Here is a 24575-nt window from a genome sequence, read left to right as displayed (position 1 = left end):
GTGAAGCAGGACTGCTGGAGAAACAAAAAGGTCACCCCGACAGTGGAAGCAAAGTTATTCTGAACACAGTGATACTAACAGTGAGGGACAGTAACTGTGTCCCCAAGCCAGGCACAGTTCTTACGCAACTTCATTAGTGCTGTGTGTACACATATGTCATGCTGACAGGCCTGCATTGTGTCTTACACTGCCAGATTAAAAAAACACAGCAAACATCTTTAAAATATTTTCATGTTTTCAATGAAAATCATTAATGTGTTGAAGATATCAATGTATTTATGCAACTGCGAAAGAGACAATATAGTATATAGAAAATATAGAAAGAGAATACACACACACACATATATACATACATACATACATATGTATATATATATATATATACACACACACACACTCAACAAAAATATAAACGCAACACTTTTGGTTTTGCTCCCATTTTGTATGAGATGAACTCAAAGATCTAAAACTTTTTCCACATACACAATATCACCATTTCCCTCAAATATTGTTCACAAACCAGTCTAAATCTGTGATAGTGAGCACTTCTCCTTTGCTGAGATAATCCATCCCACCTCACAGGTGTGCCATATCAAGATGCTGATTAGACACCATGATTAGTGCACAGGTGTGCCTTAGACTGTCCACAATAAAAGGCCACTCTGAAAGGTGAAATGAACATTCAATACACGAGCAGCAGCTCTGGTTGACATTCCTGCTGTCAGCATGCCAATTGCACGCTCCCTCAAATCTTGCGACATCTGTGGCATTGTGCTGTGATAAAATTGCACCTTTCAGAGTGGCCTTTTATTGTGGGCAGTCTAAGGCACACCTGTGCACTAATCATGGTGTCTAATCAGCATCTTGATATGGCACACCTGTGAGGTGGGATGGATTATCTCAGCAAAGGAGAAGTGCTCACTATCACAGATTTAGACTGGTTTGTGAACAATATTTGAGGGAAATGGTGATATTGTGTATGTGGAAAAAGTTTTAGATCTTTGAGTTCATCTCATACAAAATGGGAGCAAAACCAAAAGTGTTGCGTTTATATTTTTGTTGAGTATACATATATATATATATATATATATATATATATATATATATATATATATATATATATATATATATATATTTGTATCATGCGTCGATCAAATTGTGATCAAAGGATCAGAAGATATTCAGGATCATGATGCCTGATGTGTAACAGTAAACTAAAACCAGAATGAAACACCAGATAGGATGTGTGTAAATGGGGATAATGCCAAAACTTTTCATCATTCGCCAAATTAACGAAGCTCACGCAAAATTCCACTGAATCTAATGCTGGATAATTCCAAAGCCTTTTTTAAAAACTATCATCAAGAGAAAGAAATCACTACAACAGCAAATTTGACACAAAACACAACAGAACTGGAAACAAAAACTGGAATTAAACAATAGACAGAATGATTGCCTGGGGAGAGGCAATGTTTTTTTTTGGGGGGGGGGGTCAAGTCTAAAACATTTTGACACTGACTTGAAGCACTTCTGAGTATTTCAAAACCAGTTTTGAACATTGTTTCAGAGTCTGTATCAAAAAGAAAAGATCAGAATTGCAAACAAATGATTTACAGTTGATGTTGTCCAGTTAATTTGGAATTAAAACATTAAAAACATTAAAATGGACTAAAATGAATTACGATCACATTGTGTTTGAACTTTACATTTAAAGACTATATTCAGCGATGGGGTTGTACGTACACTAACACACGGTTTACATTACAAACATAAAAAATGGCATATGTACTGTATATGAAATCTGAGCTTTTATAATATGATACATCCAAGTAATACTCATCTCATCTTCAACCGCTTTTCCGGGTTCTGAAAAGCAGTTCCAAGTAATATAGATTAAAATGTCCTGTTAAGGCTAGATTGTCCTTTAAAAAAAAAAAATATATATATATATATATATATATATATATATGGGCGATCCTATGGTAACGAAATTACAATCGGAGCACATTTATAATGGGGAGCTAAAATATGGCCAGATTTTCCCGTTGTCATAATTCCGTTACCATAGAATCACCCATATATATAAAATTGGGGGGAGGGATGGAATTATGTCAATATTTCAAACTAAAGTCAGAAATCAGATTAGAAAATGAGGTCACACTCCAAAAAGATCTGAGGTCCTTTAATTTTAAGCCTCCAAAATCTGAGCCGGTGCTCTCATATTAAAACAATTTGTCATCTGTATTTCTACCAACTCCATGGAGTTGGTAGAAATAGAGATGACACACACTCCTCCTGCCTAATGAAACCCATTTAATAGCATCAAATGCATTCAATTAATGTCACACTTAACTACACAGTGATAGCCATAAACAAATGAGAGGCACCAAAAGGCTGGCGTGCGGGTTTAGTACATCCAAAATTCACATGAAGCTGTGCAGACGACTTTAAAAGGAACACTGCCTCTATTAAGATGTTGCCTGATGACCCACATTCTGAAGCACACTAAGAGATGCATGCTGGAGAAACGTGAAATTAGTTTCCCCAAAATCTTTTCAAGTCCTAAATACGCAGAGCTGTGTGTTTACTCGCAGATGCTTCTTTACTAAATTGCTGTACGAGCGAGCACCACTTAGGCCTAATGGTCAATGCATGCTGATGTATGATTTTGTGTGTTGGGAAAGCTGTGATCTCTCTTGAAAACAGAGACGCTGTCACTCTGCGTGACATGAAAGCCGTCGGGTGCTCGCCAGCAGTAGTCTGATGTAGTATTACTACTCCGCTATTTGGTTTGTGTGTCTTTGTTGTATTTTCCAGGCATTGTGATTTATGCCAAACATTACGGAAAAGTAGAAAATGCGATGAAATGAGTTTGGATGGATGAGCCGAGTGTCAGAGAGACACCATCACGATGCTTATTCTGTTGCTAGCTATTGCCGCGTTCTCCCAGTGGAACCATGAAATATCTGTAAGGGCAAAAGGCGCCCAATTTTCATGTGCGAGGAAACATTAAATCTCTGGGGAATTGCTGAGTTTCATATAGACTGAGGAAAGTGATGATATATTTCCTCCTTACAAAATAACAACATGTCCATGCATTTAGAATGCAGTTACTGAAACCACATTTGAGATAGATAGACAGACAGACAGACAGACAGACAGACAGACAGACAGACAGATAGATAGATAGACAGACAGACAGACAGACAGATAGATGTTATGCTTCGCCTAACATGGACCATGGACCTGCCTTGTCCTGGATGACAACCACGCAGGCAACCAACCAGTCCATCCCCACCTCACAAAATATCTGCTGCAATGAGGTGAGATGAAATTTATCTACAACAAGCTTAAAACTCTTGAACAATAGTGATAATCTGCATGCAATGTACAATTTACACAACAACCAGACTGTATTTAAAGTAAAATGTGTATGTTGATTAATGATTTGTTACTTAAAAAAAAGCATAGTAAACATAAAAATCACAGATTTCTTCTTTGAAAAGATTTTTTTTTTTTTCATTTTTCAAGTGAGCTTTTTGTCTTTACTAAAACTTTTCCATAGTACTTTAATCTTTTTCCTCCCCCCATTTTAATACTATGGAGAACTACTGTGTAATATTAAAAATAACTTTGTGCCAAAAAAAAATTCTCCAACAAATAAATAATAAAAATAAAATCATACCACAAACAAGATTACAGTCCAGTAATCTGTGAAAATCAAAGTAAGACAGAACAGGCCACACAGCTACACAGCACCTATACTCCTGCACATCAGTTAAGCAGCTGTCACATTCTGGCAATCAGCATACTGATGTGATGACAATTTTTCAAACCCCAGAGCAGGCAGATTAGGATATGGAACAGCCATAAAATGAGATCTGTGCTAACGTTTACGGGTGAAACAATTAGATAATTCATTATTTGTCAATCAGCAGAAAATGAATCAATAATTTTGATAAGAGAGCAACTGTTACTTTTACTGGTCAAATACAGTAGTGTGTCTGATTTTTTTATGTTTTGTTAGAGAAAATAATTTGAAAACAGTAGAATGGAGGAAATTATAATGGGTATTACTCTTATTACAAAGGTAACTGTAATGGGGAAACCATATGAGCTGATCCAAATGTATAAATTACAAAATAGGTCCTGTTGTATCATACATATTAATATAATCATCTGAAGTCGCCCATATACAATTATACACATTGCCTTTCATTCCTGAACTAAAATGCAAATATAATTTCACAGGTAGAAAAATGACCTTGACTGTTGGGAATGACAAATCTGTGAATACCCCGTGAAGGATCTCTTAGAATTCTTTTTATTTCTGTGAAGTGCCGGTGAAGAACCACCTTGGCTGTAATGATGACCATCACATCACACTGCATGGAATTAATGATCAGTAAAAACACATAGGGGCAAACTGTTGCACTGGCTTCACTGTCAAATGCAAAAGTCAGAAAATAATGCAACTTTTTCCAAACTGCAGCATAATTTTTGTCAGCATGAAAATCACATTTTCCTTTTTTTTTTGTATGACGCACAAGTGGGCAACAAGCTGTGAAATTCAGCCTGCATGGCTCAGTGTTGCATGCTGAGAACTTCTTCAAACACACACCCATTATTTCTCAAGTTAACCTTTATTTAACCTTTATTTTTCCAGGGCAGTGTTTGGAGATTAGAGTGTCCTGGCCAAAATTATGACACTTTTAATTCATTAAAAGGAGCAGATTAACTGAAAAAAAAATTTTCTTTCCAAGTTCTAAAAAACTACTACTACAAGCAACCAGAAGTCTGTCTTACGCAGCCGATTTCTGTGATGTGTCCTTAAGTTATTTTGGAGTTTGGCTTAAAAAAAATGACATAAGAGTTTTATCAGGATTGCATGTGAAAATGATCTGTGTCTGCTTTCCTGCACCGAGATCAGATTAACTCTGTGCAACATCCAGCTGAGTGTTTGCAGCCGGTTTGTGCGTAAATGGCACCGTTTCTCCATCACGCACTGACAGCAACACACACACACACACAAAACAAAAACAAAAGAACACCAAAGCGCGCGTCTTATTCTCATTAGATTCTATGAAACTGCTGCGTGTTTGTGGGATTTGCCAGCAGCACCTGTGCGCGCTCTGCGTTCGCATCCAAGGTTCGGATGATGTCAACAACAACAAAAATGAAACAACCGCAAGCGTTGACCTCTGAGGACAGGTCGGGCTTCCACGGACTGTGTGCGCGCGTGCGTGTGTGTGTCACTGAACGTCGGGCACGGCAGCGGCTCCAACCGCGGCGCCGCGCGCGGGCGGCTCATATACAGGGACCACCTGTCCTAGTTCTCTGCGCCGTGCGCGCCCCGGTGCGTGCCCCCCAACGCAAAAAGGGGAAGGGTACTTACGTGTAGTGCTGGGGGAAGAGGTGGGTCCCTGCTGTCGGCGTGGAGACACATACGATAAGTAGAGTTTGGATGGTGAACAGGCAGAAAATGCCGCACGGCTGAGCGCAGATCGCCATTTTCCATTAAATATTCAACAAACTGGAGCGAAATAAGAGAAGGGCCAGGAGAGACTGGCAGCGCGGCTGACAAGAAGCCACAGCTCCACAGAAAGTCGGGGACGGACGGCTAGAGTGGAATCAGGATCAGAGGGGTGGCAGCTGAAGACGCGGCCGGTCGGGATCAGACGAGGTTGAGGAAGATGCTGCGCCGCTGATGTGCCGAGCCGCCTGTCTGCGCACTGTCTCCTGTCCTCCCTCCCTCTCTCTCTGCCGCCGCCGCGTACATTTGGTCCGTTCGCTCACCCACACGCGCTCCCATGTAAAAGCGGAGTAAAGCCGATACCATGTTCGCATCCTTGATTTCAAAATAAAGCCTGCTTAATCTGCTTTAGTTCTGGTGTAAGTGCATACAGCCAGTGTGCACGTCATCAAATTGTACACTGGATTTTTTTTAAATAATACGCAGTTTTGAAATTACTTGTTTAGTACGATGTAGAATATTTCGTCTAGTTTTTAGTTTGAGTGTATTTTATTTTGAAAGTCGGGCGGATGTCGTCCTGCGTGTCGTTGACGCAGCTGTCTCAATGGCGGGGGCGCGCGCATCAGGCCACCAGCTCGTCGCCGCGCACAGTGTCCTCCCCAAACTCGGGGTTATGAGCAGAAATCAAGGCGTTATTGTAGTTACTGGATGTGAGTTTGATAGTGATTTAACACGCTAAATTTGATATTTAGTTATTGTTTTGTCTTGTCATGAAATATTTCGAGGCAGGTCATGACTCCATGATTTTCACAACAGAAGCCCCAGAAGCTGGGACAGGATCTAAAGTACCGGTCTGAGGATCAGATCTGGCCCAATAGACAATTAAGGTTCCATCACAGGGGCGAATCTAGCTTCAGATGGGAAGTTGCTGGTGGGGGGGGGGGGGGGGGGGCTTGTTTGACAAAAGTGCACCCCTTCTCGGGGGTCTGGGGGCAAACATCACTACCATAAAATTTTAAAAATCTAAGTAAACCTGGGAAGCTAAATACTGCCTCTCTAGTCATTGTTTTTAATGCACAGTTTTTAATGTAAATACTGATAATCTTTATAATTATGTGCCAGTGAAGTGATGAAGCAGGGTGTTGTTTTCACTGGTGTGGGTGTGGGTGTGTGTGTGTGTGTATATAACTAAAAAATGGCTGGAGAGATTTCTTTCAAACTTGGTGGGAGTATTACTTGGATAGATATCTAGAGGTGATTAGATTTTGGACTACAAGGGGTGGTGGCCAAGTGGTTAGTGCACATGGTTTCAGTGTGGACGGTTCCTGGTTCAAACCCCATCCCTGCAACATCTCTCCATGTAATGTGGAGTTGCATCAGAAAGGGCATCCAGTGTAAAAAAAAAAAAAAAATCCTGTGTCAATTCAAGATGGAGATCCATCTTGGATTTGCTGTGGAGACCCTGAGTGCAAAAAAGGGAGCAGCCAAAGGGACTTAAATTTTGGAGTAGCTTGGTCAGAAGTCAAGTGAAGCTTTAGAGCATGGGCTTTGCTTTGCTGCATCCACAACACCACAGAACCACCTTGGGTCCTGGATGGCAGCCACCAAGGCAGACAAATGGCCCATTCTCACAACTCTAATATAACCATCTATCGGCTGCAGCCCGATGAAACATGGCCACCCCCTTGGCGTTCTCCAGCTACTGTGGTCCTCAACACCTAGGCACTTGTGTGCTGGATCATGCATAGAGAAATGGGCCACACTGTCATAATGTCATATTTGATGCTCCCTCACAATGCACGTGATACTCCTCATCTTATAGTCTCATCAAGGACAACACCTTTTTTGTATAACCCAACGATCAAGAAATGTAAATGATCTAAAGCAGTGGTGTCCAAAGTATTCCAGAAAGGGCCAAGAGAGTGCAGGTTTTCTTTGCAGCCGCTGACTCCAGCAGGTGATTCCTTTGATGAAGTCGTCCCATGATGTTAATCAGTGAAATCACCTGCAGGAGTCAGTGGCTGCAAAGAAAACCTGCACTCTCTTGGCCATTTCTGGAATACTTTGGACACCACTAATCTAACGCATATACTGATCAGCCCCAAGAAATGGTAGGAAGACTGTATTAAAGACCAGGGACAGAACTGGCCATCAATAAACCACTTTAAGCGCCTGCATGAACTTCGATAAAGCTCACAGGGTGTGAATAAACAGTGCCAAATAATGCAGGATCGACTCAACAACTAAACCAAATGCACCGTTTCCAGTGCCCACGCTGCACTCGGATGTATGACTCCCAGACTGGATTAGCCAGACACATCTTGGACCTACCAGCAAAGGAATGTACAAGTTTCACATCTTCTATAACAATGGTCACCTGGACATAGATGATTAGATTTTGGAGTAGTCTGGTCAAAGGTCGAGGGAAATTATTGTCTGAAAAACAACCTTTTTTGGATATCTCAACAACCGCTAAGCCTAGATGGATGATCTAACACATATTCTCATCAGCAAAATATTTGTGATTGATTGGTTTGAATGACTTCCAAATGAGTGACAAAAGTTTGATTCATTTTGTAGCCATTTTTTCCACAAGAAAACGTCACTGTTGTACGTGAATTTAGTGCAGATTAATATTTAGTCCACTAATGAACTATTTTATTAATGCGATGATTTCAGTATTGATATTTAAGTTCCTTGTGCATATGTCGGCAGCATTGCAGATTTGTGGTTAGTACTGTTGCTGTTGTGTGGGCCGCTGAAGAGGAGGTACTGCTGGCCCACCACCACCAGAGGGCGCCCTGCTTGGAGTGCGGGCTCCAAGCACGAGAGGGCGCCAGACCCAGAAGAAGTGACAGCTGTCACTCATCCTCTGCACCAGCTGTCACTCGTTCATCATCACCACCATAAAAGCCGGACTGCAACTCCACCTCCCCACTGAGAAATCGACTACCATTACCAAGGTAATTTCTCTGTGAACTTAAGACTGTGTATCTGTCTAAACTCTTCTTTGCAGCCGTTTTCCTGTCGGTGAGACTCGTCTGTGGAGGTGGCGTTTGAGGGGTTCAGCGACGGCTTCGCAACACCTCCCACCCAGATAAGTGCTCAAACAGGAGCTGCACGAGTGTGTGCTTGGAGGTGGAGGCGCTTCCTCCCTCGTTAACTGTGGATTTACTGAGTGTGCGGACTCACACTCACTCATCATATTTCTGCTTTCTGCCAGCAGTACCAGGGTCGACAGCCGAAGACAGAGGCCACCTGGGGACTCGGGACTTGGCGGCTCCGGTGTTCTTCAGACCGTTGGTGGTGGAAGCCGTGTGGGACGCAGCTTCTCTCTCGTCGGGGGTCTTCTATCTTCGAGCCTGCCCACACGTCACCTGGTGTTAAATTGACTGTGCAGATTACAGTACGTTTCGTTGTGTATTATCGCAACATTAAATTGTTACCTTTTTGGCTTATTCATTGTCCGTTCATTTGCGCCCCCTGTTGTGGGTCCGTGCTACGACACCTTCCCAACAGTTGCCTCCTACAAAGGAAGTCGTGGGATCCCTTCCCACCTGGTCCTTTCTGTATGGAGCTCCCCCGTGACCCTCGGCTGAATTAAGTGGGTATAAAAAGTGACTGATGTCATGCATGCAAATCGGTGTGTAACTTTGCAAAAACAAGGTCGGACTCTGTAGTTTTCTCTGGGCCCCTCCCCAATCGGACCGGGAGTGACATGTTTAGCCGCATGTTCTCCTTGAATTGCTGGCTGTCTGAGTGGTGTCCAAAAAGAGGTGGGCTTCATAGATAATTGGCAAAGCTTCTGGGGAAAACCTGGTCTTGTTAGGAGAGACGGCATCCATCCCACTTTGGATGGAGCAGCTCTCATTTCTAGAAATCTGGCCAAGTTTCTTAAATCCTCCAAACTGTGACTATCCAGGGTTGGGACCAGGAAGCAGAGTTGTAGTCTTACACACCTCTCTGCAGCTTCTCTCCTCCTGCCATCCCCTCATTACCCCATCCCCGTAGAGACGGTGTCTGCTCCCAGACCATCAATAACCAGCAAAAATCTATTTAAGCATAAAAATTCAAAAAGAAAAAATAATATAGCACCTTCAACTGCACCACAGACTAAAACAGTTAAATGTGGTCTATTAAACATTAGGTCTCTCTGTTCTAAGTCCCTGTTGGTAAATGATATAATAATTGATCAACATATTGATTTATTCTGCCTTACAGAAACCTGGTTACAGCAGGATGAATATGTTAGTTTAAATGAGTCAACACCCCCGAGTCACACTAACTGTCAGAATGCTCGTAGTACGGGCCGGGGCGGAGGATTAGCAGCAATCTTCCATTCCATCTTATTAATTAATCAAAAACCCAGACAGAGCTTTAATTCATTTGAAAGCTTGACTCTTAGTCTTGTCCATCCAAATTGGAAGTCCCAAAAACCAGTTTTATTTATTATCTATCGTCCACCTGGTCGTTACTGTGAGTTTCTCTGTGAATTTTCAGACCTTTTGTCTGACTTAGTGCTTAGCTCAGATAAGATAATTATAGTTCGTGATTTTAACATCCACACAGATGCTGAGAATGACAGCCTCAACACTGCATTTAATCTATTATTAGACTCTATTGGCTTTGCTCAAAATGTAAATGAGTCCACCCACCACTTTAATCATGTCTTAGATCTTGTTCTGACTTATGGTATGGAAATAGAAGACTTAACAGTATTCCCTGAAAACTCCCTTCTGTCTGATCATTTCTTAATAACATTTACATTTACTCTGATGGACTACCCAGCAGTGGGTCTCAGAGTGATGCTGAAAAACTAATTCATGCATTTATTTCCTCTAGGCTGGACTATTGTAATTCATTATTATCAGGTTGTCCTAAAAGTTCCCTAAAAAGCCTTCAGTTAATTCAAAATGCTGCAGCTAGAGTACTAACGGGGACTAGAAGGAGAGAGCATATCTCACCCATATTGGCCTCTCTTCATTGGCTTCCTGTTAATTCTAGAATAGAATTTAAAATTCTTCTTATTACTTATAAGGTTTTGAATAATCAGGTCCCATCTTATCTTAGGGACCTCGTAGTACCGTATCACCCCAATAGAGTGCTTCGCTCTCAGACTGCAGGCTTACTTGTAGTTCCTAGGGTTTGTAAGAGTAGAATGGGAGGCAGATCCTTCAGCTTTCAGGCTCCTCTCCTGTGGAACCAGCTCCCAATTCAGATCAGGGAGACAGACACCCTCTCTACTTTTAAGATTAGGCTTAAAACTTTCCTTTTTGCTAAAGCTTATAGTTAGGGCTGGATCAGGTGACCCTGAACCATCCCTTAGTTATGCTGCTATAGACGTAGACTGCTGGGGGGTTCCCATGATGCACTGTTTCTTTCTCTTTTTGCTCTGTATGCACCACTCTGCATTTAATCATTAGTGATGGATCTTTGCTCCCCTCCACAGCATGTCTTTTTCCTGGTTCTCTCCCTCAGCCCCAACCAGTCCCAGCAGAAGACTGCCCCTCCCTGAGCCTGGTTCTGCTGGAGGTTTCTTCCTGTTAAAAGGGAGTTTTTCCTTCCCACTGTAGCCAAGTGCTTGCTCACAGGGGGTCGTTTTGACCGTTGGGGTTTTACATAATTATTGTATGGCCTTGTCTTACAATATAAGGTGCCTTGGGACAACTGTTTGTGATTTGGTGCTATATAAAAAAAAAATTGATTGATTGATTGATGCATAGTGGAAAAACACCATTATAGACATATGCATGCTTCCATTTACATTGTGATATGCAGAGTATGCGGCAGCCCTCTGACATCATTCATTTTGCATTCATCAATTCACCTTTGTTTATCCAAGACCTTTCTCATATTTTATCACAACTTTGGCAATTGGCTGGGGGGGGGGCAACCCCATCAGTCCCTTCTCTAGATCTGCCACTGGGTCTCATTTTGAGATCTTGCTGTTAAATGTCACTAAGACTTTTTTTAACCAAATTTGAATGTACCTGACTTAAGGTCATGTTTGGTATCTGGTGGTCATCACATCCAACACACCATGGAACTGCCATGAGTCATGGATGGCAACCACCCAGGCAGGCAACAGGTCCATCACAACCAGGTAAAATGTGGGTGTCCCCTTTGCATTTTCCAGTTGTTGGGTAATCCTCAATATTTAGGCACTTGTGTGCTGGATCATGCACAGAGATGTGCACCATGCTGCCAAAATGTCATAGCTGATGTTCCCTCACAATGCAAGTGATACTTCTCATCTAACCCCAACTCTTCATTTGGCACAAAGTCTCTACAGCAGTTCTCAAGGAAGGATCCCTTCCTATCTGTCTCTCTCAGACCCCAGTCACTCGACCTTTGCTCTTTTATTTAACTTATTTTATTTTTTGGCATCCACAGTGCACCTGGAAAGTATTCACAGTGCATGTCAGAGAACAATCCAAGCATGAAGTCAAAGGAATTGTCTGTAGACCTCTGACACAGGATTGTGTCTGCACAAATCTGGGGAAGGATACAGAAACATTTCTGCTGCTTTGAAGGTCCCAATGAGCACAATGGTCTCCATCATCCATAAATGCAAGAAGTTCGGATCCACCAACAATCTTCCTAGAGCTGTCCACCTGTCTTAACTGAGTGATCGGGGGAGAAGGGCTTTAGAACCCAATGGTCACTCTGTCAGAGCTTCAGCATTCCTCTGTGGAGAACCTTCCAGAAGGGAAACCATCTCTGCAGAAATACACCAATCAGGCCTGTATGGTAGAGTGTCCAGACAGAAGCCACTCCTTAGTAAAAGACATGTGGCAGCCTGCCTGGAGTTTGCATAAAGGCACCTGAAGGACTCTCAGACCATGAGAAACAAAATTCTCTGGTCTGATGAGACAAAGATTGAACTCTTTGGCATGAATGCCAGGCATCATGTTTGGAGGAAACCAGGCACCATCCCTACAGTGAAGCATAGTGGTGGCAGCATCATGCTGTGGGGATATTTTTCAGTGCAGGAACTGGGAGACTAGTCTGGAATGAGGAAAAGATGAATGCAGCAATGTACAGAGACATCCTGGATGAAAACTTTCTCCAGAGCGCTCTTGACCCCAGAAGGGAGCCACGGCTCATCTTTCAGCAGGACAATGACCCTAAGCACACAGACAAGATATCAAAGGAGTGGCTATAGGACAACTCTATGAATGTCCTTCTGATTGAACATCTCAAAAGAGATCTGAAATTGACTGAGAGGTGCTGCAAAGAGGAATGGGAAAAACTTCCCAAAGAGACACCAAGTTTGTTGCATGAGATTCAAGAAGGTCTGAGGCTGTAATTGCTGCCAAAGGTGAATCAATGAAGTACTGAGCAATGGGTGTGTATACTTATGTACATGTGATTCCTTAGTTTTTATTTGAATAAATTAGCAAAAATTAAAAAAAAAAACTTTTTCATGTTGTCATTATGGGGTGTTGTGAGTAGAATTTTGAGGGAAGAAATGAATTAACTCCATTTTGGAATGAGGCTGTAACACAACATAATGTGGAAAAAGTGAAATGCTGTGAATACGTTCTGAATGCACTGTATAACCTCCACCTCCCTGTTACAAAACAGTTTTTTGAATATTGCCCTGAAGTAAATTATATTTTGCTTTATACATAATCTGTGTTGTAAATTTAACTACCTCCCAGATTTTAATCATGCATGTAACCTCAGAAGCAGTGTGTTTGTGTGCTCCCTGTACCCCACATTATACACAATCCTAACTGCCCTTTTTTGTAGTATAATCGTTGTATGTTGCTTTTATAGGTGACACCGCAGATTTCTGTGTAGAAAAGCTCTACCTCTCTTGCTGACAGCCACACCTGCTCACAATCCACCATGTTGCAGACACATCTATGGGATATTACTGAAAGCAATGTGGCTTTTTGGCTTGATCATCTATATCAAAGTTCAAGAGTCTTTATTGTCATTTGCATATAGTTGTACAGTGTACACCAGCATAACAAAATGAGGGCAAAGCCCTCCCCTCAATGCAAATCTTGCATAAATATATATATATATAAAAAAAAGAAAATAAATAAATCAAGGTATACACTTATCAATCAAAACACTATGTAAATGTCTGATTATTGTTTCTTGCACCTGGCCCGTGGTTGAAATGACACATGATCGTGTCAAAAGTTTGCATTTAACAGGGCTATGGCGCTGTTGTAGAAACTGTCTCTCAGTCTGGTTGTTCATGTTTTAAGCATCCTGAACCATCTACCAGAGGGCAGCAGCTGAAACACTCCGTGCCCTGGGTGTGTGTTGTCTCCCAGAATGCTGCGTGCCCTCCTGAGACACCAGGTGCTGTAAAGGTCCTGTAGGGAGGGCAGGGGGTGGCCAATGAACTTTTGGGTGGTGTTAATAACCCTCTGTAGTGCCTTCCTGTGTGCCATGGTGCATCTGGAGAACCACACAGAGATGTAGTACATCAGCACACTCTCAATGGAGCAGCAGTAGAAGATGGACAGTAGCTCCCTCCTCAAGTTGTCCTCCTGAGGATCATCAGAAAGTGGAGCCGCTGTTGGGCCCTCTTCATGACCGCTGAGGTGTTGGATCTCCATTGGAGGTTGGCATCTATCTGCACACCCAGGAACTTGAAGCTTGAAACCCTCTCCACATACTCCCCGTTTATGCAGATGGGCTGCAGATCGGTCTTGCTCCTCCTGAAGTCCACAATCACCTCCTTTGTCTTGAAGGTCTTGAGGACCAAGTTGTTCTCTGCACACCACCCAACCAGCCTCTGGACCTCCTACCTATATGCTGTCTCGTCGCATCCAGAGGCGAGTCCCACTAAGGTGGTGTCATCTGCAAATTTGACGATGACGTTGTCTGGGTGGGTGCTGACGCAGTCATAGGTGTACAGGGTATAGAGCAGAGGACTCAGTATACAACCCTGTGGCATGCCGATGTTAAGGCTAAGGGCTGCGGAGAGATGGGGACCAACTCTGACTCTCTCTACACGGTTGGAGAGGAAGTCTCTGATCCAGCAGCAGGTGGTGGCTGGGAGCCCGATGTCCATTAGTTTTATTGTTAGTCTGTCTGGAAGTATGGTGTTGAAGGCAGAGCTGAAGTCGACGAAGAGCAGCCTAGCATAGCGACCATGCTGTTCCAGATGGGAGATGGTGGTGTGGAACGCTGTGCAGATGGCGTCCTCTATCGATCTGTTAGCTCTGTATGCAAACTGAAATGAGTCGATTGTGGGTGAGAGGCAGGACGTGATGTGGCGTCAGACCAGTTTCTCCAAGCACTTCATGGCCACAGGTGTCAGAGCGACTGGTCTGTAGTCATTTAGACTGCTGTTGGCAGTCTTCTTCGGCAGTGGGACAATTGTGGACGACTTCAGGCATGGTGGGATGACTGGTTCACTTGTGAACTTTAAAACCTGGTCAGGTTTGAATGAGTTCGTCCTCATTATAAGCTATTTTAATTTGGTGAGTTACAAGATGACTGACTGCATATATTGTTTTTGAGTCATTGAGCTAAAAATATGGAGAGGATGGACTCATCCATCAATCTATCACATGCCGAGGATTTTCTAAAGCCCACATGAACTTGTTAAATATATTTGGCAGATAGGGCTGTTTTGTTGTTGTTGTGCTTTGTTTGTTTTTCTAACTTTGTTAATTTTTCATAAAGTACTGCTTGGTCCCGAATAGCATGACCAATAATAATAATAATAATAATCATCATCAACAACATGGTCAATGCCAGTCACCCTCTGCACACTGTCATCAGCAACCAGAGGAGCCTCTTCAGCCACAGACTGCTCCTTCCCAAGTATAGGACCAACAGACTGAAAAACTCCTTTTAAATGATGTTTGTGAAGCGCCTTGCAGAATAAAATGAATTAAGATTACAAATACAATAAAAATTTAAAACAAAAATAAATAAAAGGAATCAAATAAATAAAAGGAATAAAAGAAGACACACAATCGTATAAAATACTAAAGGTGTGTTTAGACATAACCAAGACACATTACGAATGTCATTTTTCTGTCATTCGTGACACATTCCTGACATTCTTAATGTGACTTAACGCATCTGAATAGGTTTCTTAATAGTGCGTGTTGGTGTGTGATATTCTTGATATTCGTGGAGCATGTTTTTGCCAGTCAAAAAATCTTCCACGAATGTCACACACCACCCTCATTTCGTCACACGTCGTGGAGGTTGCAACTGAACGTATTAATCCGTCTTGATGAGTAGTGATCCTTAATAGAACATGACAACGTTCGTAGTGGTTCCTGTGATGGTTCTTGGAGCCCAAACTGTCACGCGTTATTACGAAGTGACACGGAAACTGTCAAGTTTTGACACTACTTGTAACGCGGCGTCACATTTCACTGCACGCCACAACAAATCAGTTTTCTGTCACATGCGTACAATTAAACTCAGCTCCAAATGTCGTTCCACAGTTCCTGCTGAAGCTCCTCAGGATGCTCCTGCAGGTGTTTCACCTGCTGTTGTAACCGAGCAAGAAGCTCCTCTGGTTGCTCATCGTCACGTGCTGCCAGACATCTCTGTACCTCCTCCAGTCCGGCGGAGGAAGAAGCGCACGCACAATTAAACCCTGCTGCACCGCATTCAGTTTGACTGCTGACACCAAGTCGGCTAAAAGTCTAATTTCAGTGCTCTTCAGCGCGCTCCTGCAGGTGTTCCACCTGCTGCATGTGCATGATGTTTGGGAAAATGGGCGAGACGAGAGCCACATGAAGCCACACATCTGGCTCTGTCCATCTCCTCCTCCTCCTCTCTGCGCCACTCCATGGCACAGAGTCCAACTACGCATGCAGTCACAAAGTTCTTCTGAAAAACGAGCGATCTGAATTCGGTTGGATGAATATGGGTGTGTGTGTGGAGACAATTCACCTCGTTCACACCATGACAGAACTTAACGATGCACTGTTACGCGCAATAGCGCGCAGTAACACGGAACACTATTCTTGACCGTGCGTAATGGTTCCTGATAATTCTCCAGCAACACGTGCCATTAATCGTAACGTGTAGTAACAGGTTGCAGCAGTTCCTGACGACTCCTGACGCCTCTGCCCTGAATCATCACATTCGTGATCAGCGGCCAAGAACAAGTACTTCATGGCATTCGGGTGATTCTTAGACTACGGGCACTTATTATGTCCTTTGATCATATTGTATGAAAAACAGAAAAAAGGGGAACTTTCACACTTTTATAGTTATCTTTACAATGAAAGTGTGTTAAGAAATTTGTTCTAGTAGTCTATGATGACTTTTTCACCTTTTTTCAGCATCATTATATGCAAATATTGCCGTTTTGTGCTTGTCCCACACCCAGATTTTTGATCTTCAATGATAAAAATGAATGGTAAAGAAACGTTTTTTCTAATGTTTTAAAATACCTCTGAATAAAATATCAGTAAAATAATCAAAACATAATTGGGGTATTCAATGTCATACAACTGTTGTGATTTGTTTAAACAAAATGTAGTTGTCCCACACTATTGCCGTAATTTCCACCACAACACTGTAATGTCCCTAAACAGTTTGTATGAAAGATTGTTTGGGTAGTTTCTATGGAGATAAACAGTGACGTCAGAGCACATGTATATAGCGCCAAATCACAACACAGTTGCCCCAAGGCGCTTTATATTGTAAGGCAATGGTGTGGTGGAAATTACATTTACAAGGCCAATAGTACCCGTAGTTAAAGAATCACCCATTCGTGACTTGTCGTCGTTATGTGTAAACGCAGCATAATGATAAAATGGAAAAAACTGTGTCTTCAATCTAGCCTTAAAAGTCTGCACAGAGTCCGAATGTCGGAGCTGCGCAGGCAGATAATTCCACAGAGCTGGGGCACGGTGAGAGAAGACTCCGTAACCCGCTGACTTTTCACCCTAGGGACGCACAATAGGCCTGCACCCTGTGAATGCAGGGCCCGAGCCGGTACGTAGGGCTCAACCAGGCCGGCCAGGTAGGGGGGTGCCAGTCCGTGAACAATTTTATAGGCCAATAATAACACTTTAAAATCTGATCCCAAAGAGACCAGAAGCCAGTGAAGGGACACCAGAACCGGTGTAATGTGGTCAAAACGCCTTTGTTCCTCAGGCCATCAGACTGTACAACTCCTCATTCAGGGGGAGGAGTAACAAGAAGACAGAGGAGGGGAAGGAGAATGAGAGGAACATTAGTAGCTAGTAAATCAGTATTGATCAGTATGTCTGGTATTTATATTGTGTATTTGTATTTATATTTGCAAACTGTTTTGGAACCTTGAGCAAGACAGTTAACTCCCCATTGTTGACAACTTGGCGTTGAGCACCTCACGCAGGTACTCATGACATCAGTGTAAAAAAAGTCACACACATTGAAATACTGTTCTTGACTGTTTTCCATAAGTCAAGTATTATTCGTGTTAATTCTGCGACAGAGAGACACACACCTGTAAGTCAAATTAAGTGTGAGGTTACGCCCCGAGGTGAAGATCATACTGCATCAGCTGCACGTGCATGTGTGCACCTGCACCTGTCTTTTTCTGCAATGCTGTTTATTTTCTCATTTTCTAAATTCACCACGTAGCAGTGCACCACAGGTCAAAGTTACACTTAAAACTCTATATGCAGCCGTTTACATAAGGTGCGCATGTGTCCTGCACATTAAAACCGGACGCACAGTAACTCTGCTCCATGTGTTAAGGTGTGCAACGCACAGGTTTGGGACGGCTGGTCCCTGAGGCAGTTTCTGGGTGGACTTTGCATCTCTCTGTTCATTTGCTGGTTGTGGAGAAGCAGCCAGCCTTGTGGCTGTGTTGTCCTTGGCTCAGCCAGTCAGCAGGATGCGTGCAGGTGCTCTGCTACAGAAAACGAAACAGCAGGGTTGCTGCACAGCATTCCTGTCTCTTGGCTGACAGGGAAGACAGGTCTGTTTTGGTAGAAAGGACATACTGCAGGGCACAGACCTCAGCAGCAGAGAAAAAAAACACACACCTGATGGCAGCAAAAAAAAAACGAGCTACAGCAGCAGTCCACCGCTTATGTACATAGATGTCATGCATCATTCAGTCAGACCAAATACCTAGGCTTCTCCCTCAGGAAGAAAATCTCTGCTTTTCCCCTCTGGAGCTACTATTTTCTGACACATATTGACCAAGCGACTCCATCTCTTCCACCCCTCCAAACAAATCTGTGAGAGTGTGGAGAAGGAAGTCGACTTTTGAGTGATTGCGGACAGAGATGACGTAAATTGATTGTCATTCTTGAACATTTATTTGCTAGACTTCCCATCACGGAGGTAGTGAGAAGTGTCGATGTCGTTTGGCTGACTCATAGAAAACATTTCTGCTGACTCACACCCACATGTTGTTCTTCCCTCCATTCAAACATACATCAGACTAATGTCTCCCAATCAAGTTGGCCTGAAGGATACAGCATATGCAAATAGATGATCTGAGGTTTTTATCTTTGTAGACAAAACATCGGGGGGGAAGCGTCTCACTCAATGGACGTGATGCCCCTGGGTGTTTTTTGCTGGGCTCGTGAGAAGACTAGCACTAATTTAAGCAACAAGTTGTGATGAACGTAGCCTTGTCACACTTAAAGGGATTGGAGCCCGACAGTTCTGGACCCAGAAATTCCCGCCGGCACCCCCCAGGTGGTTAATGAATCGGACAGCGCCTGTTAAGGATGAGAGGCGAGATAAGTCAACACTGTTCACACAAATACTGTTTAGGGTTCACACCATCAGCAAACACATTCAGGTTCTAATTCAGACTCAAATTACAGAAACAGCTCTCACAGCCCGTGGAGGACCATCAATCCGCACGCCACGGCTGTGAAGAGCGAATTTACACAATTATCAGAGTAGCTCAAATATTGCTGCGTACAAAACGCCAAATTACTATTGTTAATTACTCAAAGTCATTCACAGCTTTAGTTACCTCTGAAGTGTGCTGATGGAGCATGTCCCTCACCCATCTCCTTAACAGGCACGGTGCGTCAAACCTGGAGCGATCCTCAGCATCACAATGTTAGACAAACAATCGTCACACAGCAGCAACAAGGTTGAGTCCCCAGCACCTTACACAGAGCAGTCATGGCTTAAATGTAGTACATCATTAGGATATCTACTTCAGCTGGAAGTCCTTTGGAACTGCACGTGAACTGCTGATCAGGATATCCACTTCAGCTGGTAGTCCTTTAACTCTGCATGTGAACTGCTCATCAGGTGCATCCACTTCAGCTAGTAGTCCTTTAGCTCTACACGTGAACTGCTCATCAGGTACATCCTCTTCAGCTGGTAGTCCTCTAGATCTGCACATGAACTGCTCATCAGGTGCATGGGGTTGGCATGATGACAGTGGAGGGTGAGAGATGCTTCATCCATCATCACAGCCTCAGACACGCCCCCCACAAACCACCCGAAGTATACACAAAACACACAAACAGTATCTTGGCCAGCCAAACCCCCCCCCAACACACAACAGAATCCGCTCCAAAACCTCTGCATTTCTGTGTAAATCTAACAAGTTTCTCATATAAAAGCTAGCGAGAAACTGAAAATGCTAATTTTGTAACTTGATAACACCTCTGGAGTGATTTACAAAACATCTTGCTGATGTCAGTGTGCATGACCATCACACATGGTCAAAGGTAACTTCCAGTCTTTATAAAAGCTCATGTATGTGCACACACACAAGCTCCTGCAGACGCCATTAAAAGGTACATGCTAATATGGCAGAGGGTATTTTAGCATTGTTATATTTAGAAGTTGCGTGGGACATCTTTTCACTCGTGACAAAAACGAAATTAACTGGCACATTATTGGTTTTAGACACAAACGCTGTCACAGATTAGCCAGCTAATTTCATAAAATGACATGGGGTAAGTTGAACACATGCTCAGTAAACTGCTTCTTGTCGCCACTGAACAGGTGAAAATGTCATTAAAGTGTTGAGCAGCATGGAAATGGTCCCTACAGAGGAAAAAGTGTGCATGTTTAACTCATTAAACTTTTTAATAAGATTGATTAGAGGATTAGCCGCTTACCTTAGCCTAGCCATCCTCCTTTGGCACTGCTCAGCAATGAGTTATTAAATCAGTTCAATTTCTTATTTGTTTATAAAGTTCCAAATCGCAACCTAAGTTGCCCCAAGGCACTTCACAAAGGTAAGGTCTAATCAGAGTGATCCAAAAGAGGCCACTGAACTTAAGGACGGTCATCACAAGTCTTCCACCACACGAGCAGAAGGTTCCAGACTGAGATAGAGGAGACTGACAGTAGAACCATGTGATGCACTACAAGTCGACTGCTGATCAGAGGTTCTGTCTTATAGAATAATCCCGAGTGATTTGTAACCATCTTGTGATGCCTCAGTGGAGAGCAGCACAGCCAGCTGATGACTAGGCTAAGGTAAGCAGCTAACTGTGGTCATTTAATTTTAAGTTGTTTTTTTTTTTTTTTAACAATAACTGAAGTAAACATGCACACTTTTGCCTCCACAAGGATCCTGTTTGTGCTACCCCACACTATTAATAACATTTTTGCCTGTTTGCGGGCAACAAAAAAATGGTTTACTGAGACTGTATTCAGCTTGCCCTGTGCCATAAAACTAAATATCCAGTTAGCCATTCTAAATCATAAATGGAAATGGTAAATAGACTGGATTTATATAGCGCTTTTCCATCTGCATCAGACGCTCAAAGCGCTTTACAAATAATGCCTCACATTCACCCCGATGTCAGGGTGCTGCCATACAAGAAGCTCACTACATACCGGGAGCAACTAGGGGATTAAAGACCTTGCCCAAGGGCCCTTAGTGATATTCCAGTCAGGCTGGGATTTGAACCGAGGATCTTCTGGTCTCAAGCCCAACGCTTAACCACTAGACCACTAGACCATCACCTCCCAAATAAATCAATAATACATTGATAAATTTTGTTTTTGTCCCAAGTGAAAAGATGACCCTTTAAGTTTATATTTAAAAATAAAGCCTAAGTTGGGAAAAAAAAATCCAGTTTGCATTTATAACCTTTACATAAAATGCCTTTCATAGAAATAGATTTCCTCTGATTGTATTTCTGTGGGTTAAAAAAGTGGCAGTTAAAAGAGGTGATCACCCTGTTGCATTGTACCGCTTTGTGTTTTAGAGATTTGCTCTTTAACAGATCTGATTCATCAGATCAGTTTGATGAAAAGCCAAAGATCAATGAGTAGAAGACTCCTGATCATCCAAAGAGCAATCAAGAGGCAGGCCTCTGCTTCTCTGAATCGCTCTTATTGGCTTTGCGGTTCCCAGTCCATTATTGATCTATGGAGGCCTCTCTGGTCTGTATCAGACTCTTTCTGGGTGTCCTGCTCCCCCAGGCAGAGGCCATGTTGGTTGTAGGAGAATTAATGACTCCTCGTTTCTCCTGTGTCCTGGCCTCCTGGATGTCTGGGTAGAGGGCTTACACCACACAGCCAAAGACTGATCACTTACCTTCTTTTTCTTACCCTTAATCCATGTTCTTCTCCATCCCTATTCTCCTCTACCTCCTCTGTCCAGTGTTTGAAACCTAGTTCACATCTTGGCAAACCTTAAAGGCAGGGGTAGGCAACCTGTTCCAGAAAGAGCCATGAGGGTGCAGGTTTTCTTTGCAGCCACTGACTCCACCAAGTGATTTTACTGATTAATATCACTTTGAGCAGATGGAATCAGTTAATCAGTGAAATCACCTGGTGGAGTCAGTGGCTGCAAAGAAAACCTGCACCCTCATGGCTCTTTCTGGAACAGGTTGCCTACCCCTGCTTAAAGGGGACGTTTGACATTTTTCAACCTTGGCTGTTTTTGTAGATCTTGTGCGGATAATCATTTCACTGCGAACAAAATTAAATTCAATTAGCGCATTACTGATTTAGAACGCAAACACTGACCTGAGATAACTGGCTATCTGATGTAATAGTCAATCTGATTGCAGAGCAGTTCGTGATGGCATTACGAAAAATACATTAATCTATGGGTTCATGATACTGTCATGAAAATGGGGCGCTTTTCGTGACAGGGGCACAAAATGAGGGGTAACACGGGCAGTCTGGAGCGGGTATGGGTCAAGCTAAACATTCATCTATTTTCTATACCCACTTACTCCAATTAAGGGTCTGGAGCCTATACCAGCAGTCACAGAGTGTGAGCGAGGTACACCCTGGACAGGACCCCAGTCTATCGCAGGACTCAAACTAAACATCCTCTTCATAAACCACTTCCTTCATCAGGAACCAGTTGAAAATGTCATTAGAATTGATCGAATGGAGATGGCCCAGATAAATGTAAATGTGTGCATGTTCTCCTCACTAAATATATAAAAAGCTTCTTCAAATGACTGAATATATAGTTAATCATTTACTTTAGCCTCATAGCTGTGTGTTGGCACTGCTGGCCTCTGAGTCGACACTTGTCATTTGCCCATGAGAGGCTTGATCTGACAGAACAAATACGGGACATGATAACAGCTTTCCAGATGTCTATCAATCTCCAAGGCTGTAATTTGGTGTAATTCAAAAATACATTTACATACATAGAAAATACACTGGGTTAAGAGGTTGACGCATCACAGCCGGAGACCATCACGCGTTGAGTGCTTACCCCACGACATGAGCAGGTGGTACATGAAAGTGGTGCACAGCAGTGATCAAACAGGGAAAGGGCGTGGCAACCCTCCACAGTCAGATTATTAAAATACCCCAAAATCACTGAAAAATATTTGGCTCAGTTAAGGGCATCTTACAAGCCTTGCGCTGGCAGAATCCTCTATAACATCCCAAATGCCCAACTCCCTGGTTCTTGAGTTTTCAGTGGAGAGGACAGCTCAGCCACTCAGCTGCTCCTGCCCTGTGGAGCTTCTCAGGTATATCTTAATCTATCTAGCTATCTATCTATCTATCTATCTATGATGGAATGTTCTGGTGTTATGGGGTAAAAACAGCAAAAATGGTGACAAAGGTCAATTTGTACAGGGGTCAAAAGGTAAAGTTGGTCCAATTTCAGCAAAAATGATGCAAATTATTGGTTGAAATAAAATGATCAATAAATAGAATAGTTGTGACTGTGTTGAATGCTTTGTCTCCAAAGTAAAGGTCAAACAAGGTCAACATCAATTGAATTCTATGACATGTGACATATGTTACCCTCTTAGAGGAACTTTCATATTTGACCCCTGTACAAACTGAAATTGACCTTTGTCATCATTTTTGCTGTTTGTACTCCATAACTCCAGAACATTCCATCATAGATAGTCCAAACTATACTTTTTTGGAATTGTTATGATCAGACAAATGATGTGATATAGTTTCAAAATGATTGGGGCATTTTTAAAGTTTGCCCTCTGTGTAAATCTTCATTGACCCCTACCTGGCTACAGCTACCACCCTGAGATGGCTATCATACATTTTTGTGTAGGCCATGATACACTGAGGCTGGATTGTAAGTGTCGTTTTTTTCCCCTTAAGTGGTACAGAAAACCTGCTTGGCCAATGGACTAATAGAGATAGGTTTGCTTCAAGGCTGTAACGTAATGAATCAGCGGTGTATGTGTCATGCGCAGTGTGCATACTGTGTATAAAAGTGTGATTCACTGTGATAATATAAATTAGTCCAGACATATTGACAGGCTCCTGTATGTCCCGGGCCACAGTGCGATGGCACGTGCTGCACTGTCTATCCCTACACCACTGGCTACACCTAGGGGACTCCCACTACTGTCGAAAAACTTAAATAAAATGAATGAACTCCTGGTTTTGACCCAAATGTCACTTTCTTATCAGATGAAGCGCTTCGCAAGTGCAAGGAAAGTATTCATTACGTGAGAGGATTTTTCCAAGACACACCACATCTTATCCTGTTTAATCAATCAATCAATCAACATTTATTTACAGAGGGCTTTACAGCACCAACTGGTGTCCAAAGCATTTAACATTAAAAACAAAATTCACAAAAATAAAACACATACAATAAAAATTAAAACAGCACGTAAAAACAGAACATGTCACCTCCCCACTAGGTGTTAAAAGCCACTTTAAATAAATAAGTCTTTAACTTAGAGTTAAAAAGTGCTAGGTCAGGAATAGTACG

At 42.6% G+C, this 24575-nt stretch overlaps 1 protein-coding gene across 3 annotated transcripts in view; it reads right to left on the bottom strand.

Moving 5' to 3' along the window:
* cacna2d2a (calcium channel, voltage-dependent, alpha 2/delta subunit 2a) overlaps positions 1-5829 on the bottom strand; it is a 573469-nt gene extending 567640 nt beyond the window's left edge. Inside the window, exon 1 of one of the 3 annotated variants that reach the window (XM_034166295.1) lies at positions 5396-5829. In XM_034166295.1, coding sequence (XP_034022186.1) covers positions 5396-5511 — 116 coding nt within the window. In that variant the 5' untranslated portion in view covers positions 5512-5829. The remainder of the gene's footprint in view (positions 1-5395) is intronic. The other 2 variants (XM_034166292.1, XM_034166294.1) reach the window with 2 other exon arrangements.
* Between the last annotated feature and the right edge of the window lie 18746 nt (positions 5830-24575).

This window comes from Thalassophryne amazonica, chromosome 3 (assembly GCF_902500255.1).
Source record: "Thalassophryne amazonica chromosome 3, fThaAma1.1, whole genome shotgun sequence".
NCBI classification, from domain to species: Eukaryota; Metazoa; Chordata; class Actinopteri; order Batrachoidiformes; family Batrachoididae; genus Thalassophryne; species Thalassophryne amazonica.
Note: the sequence above shows the minus strand (reverse complement) of the source record. Positions and strands in the feature narration are given on the sequence as shown.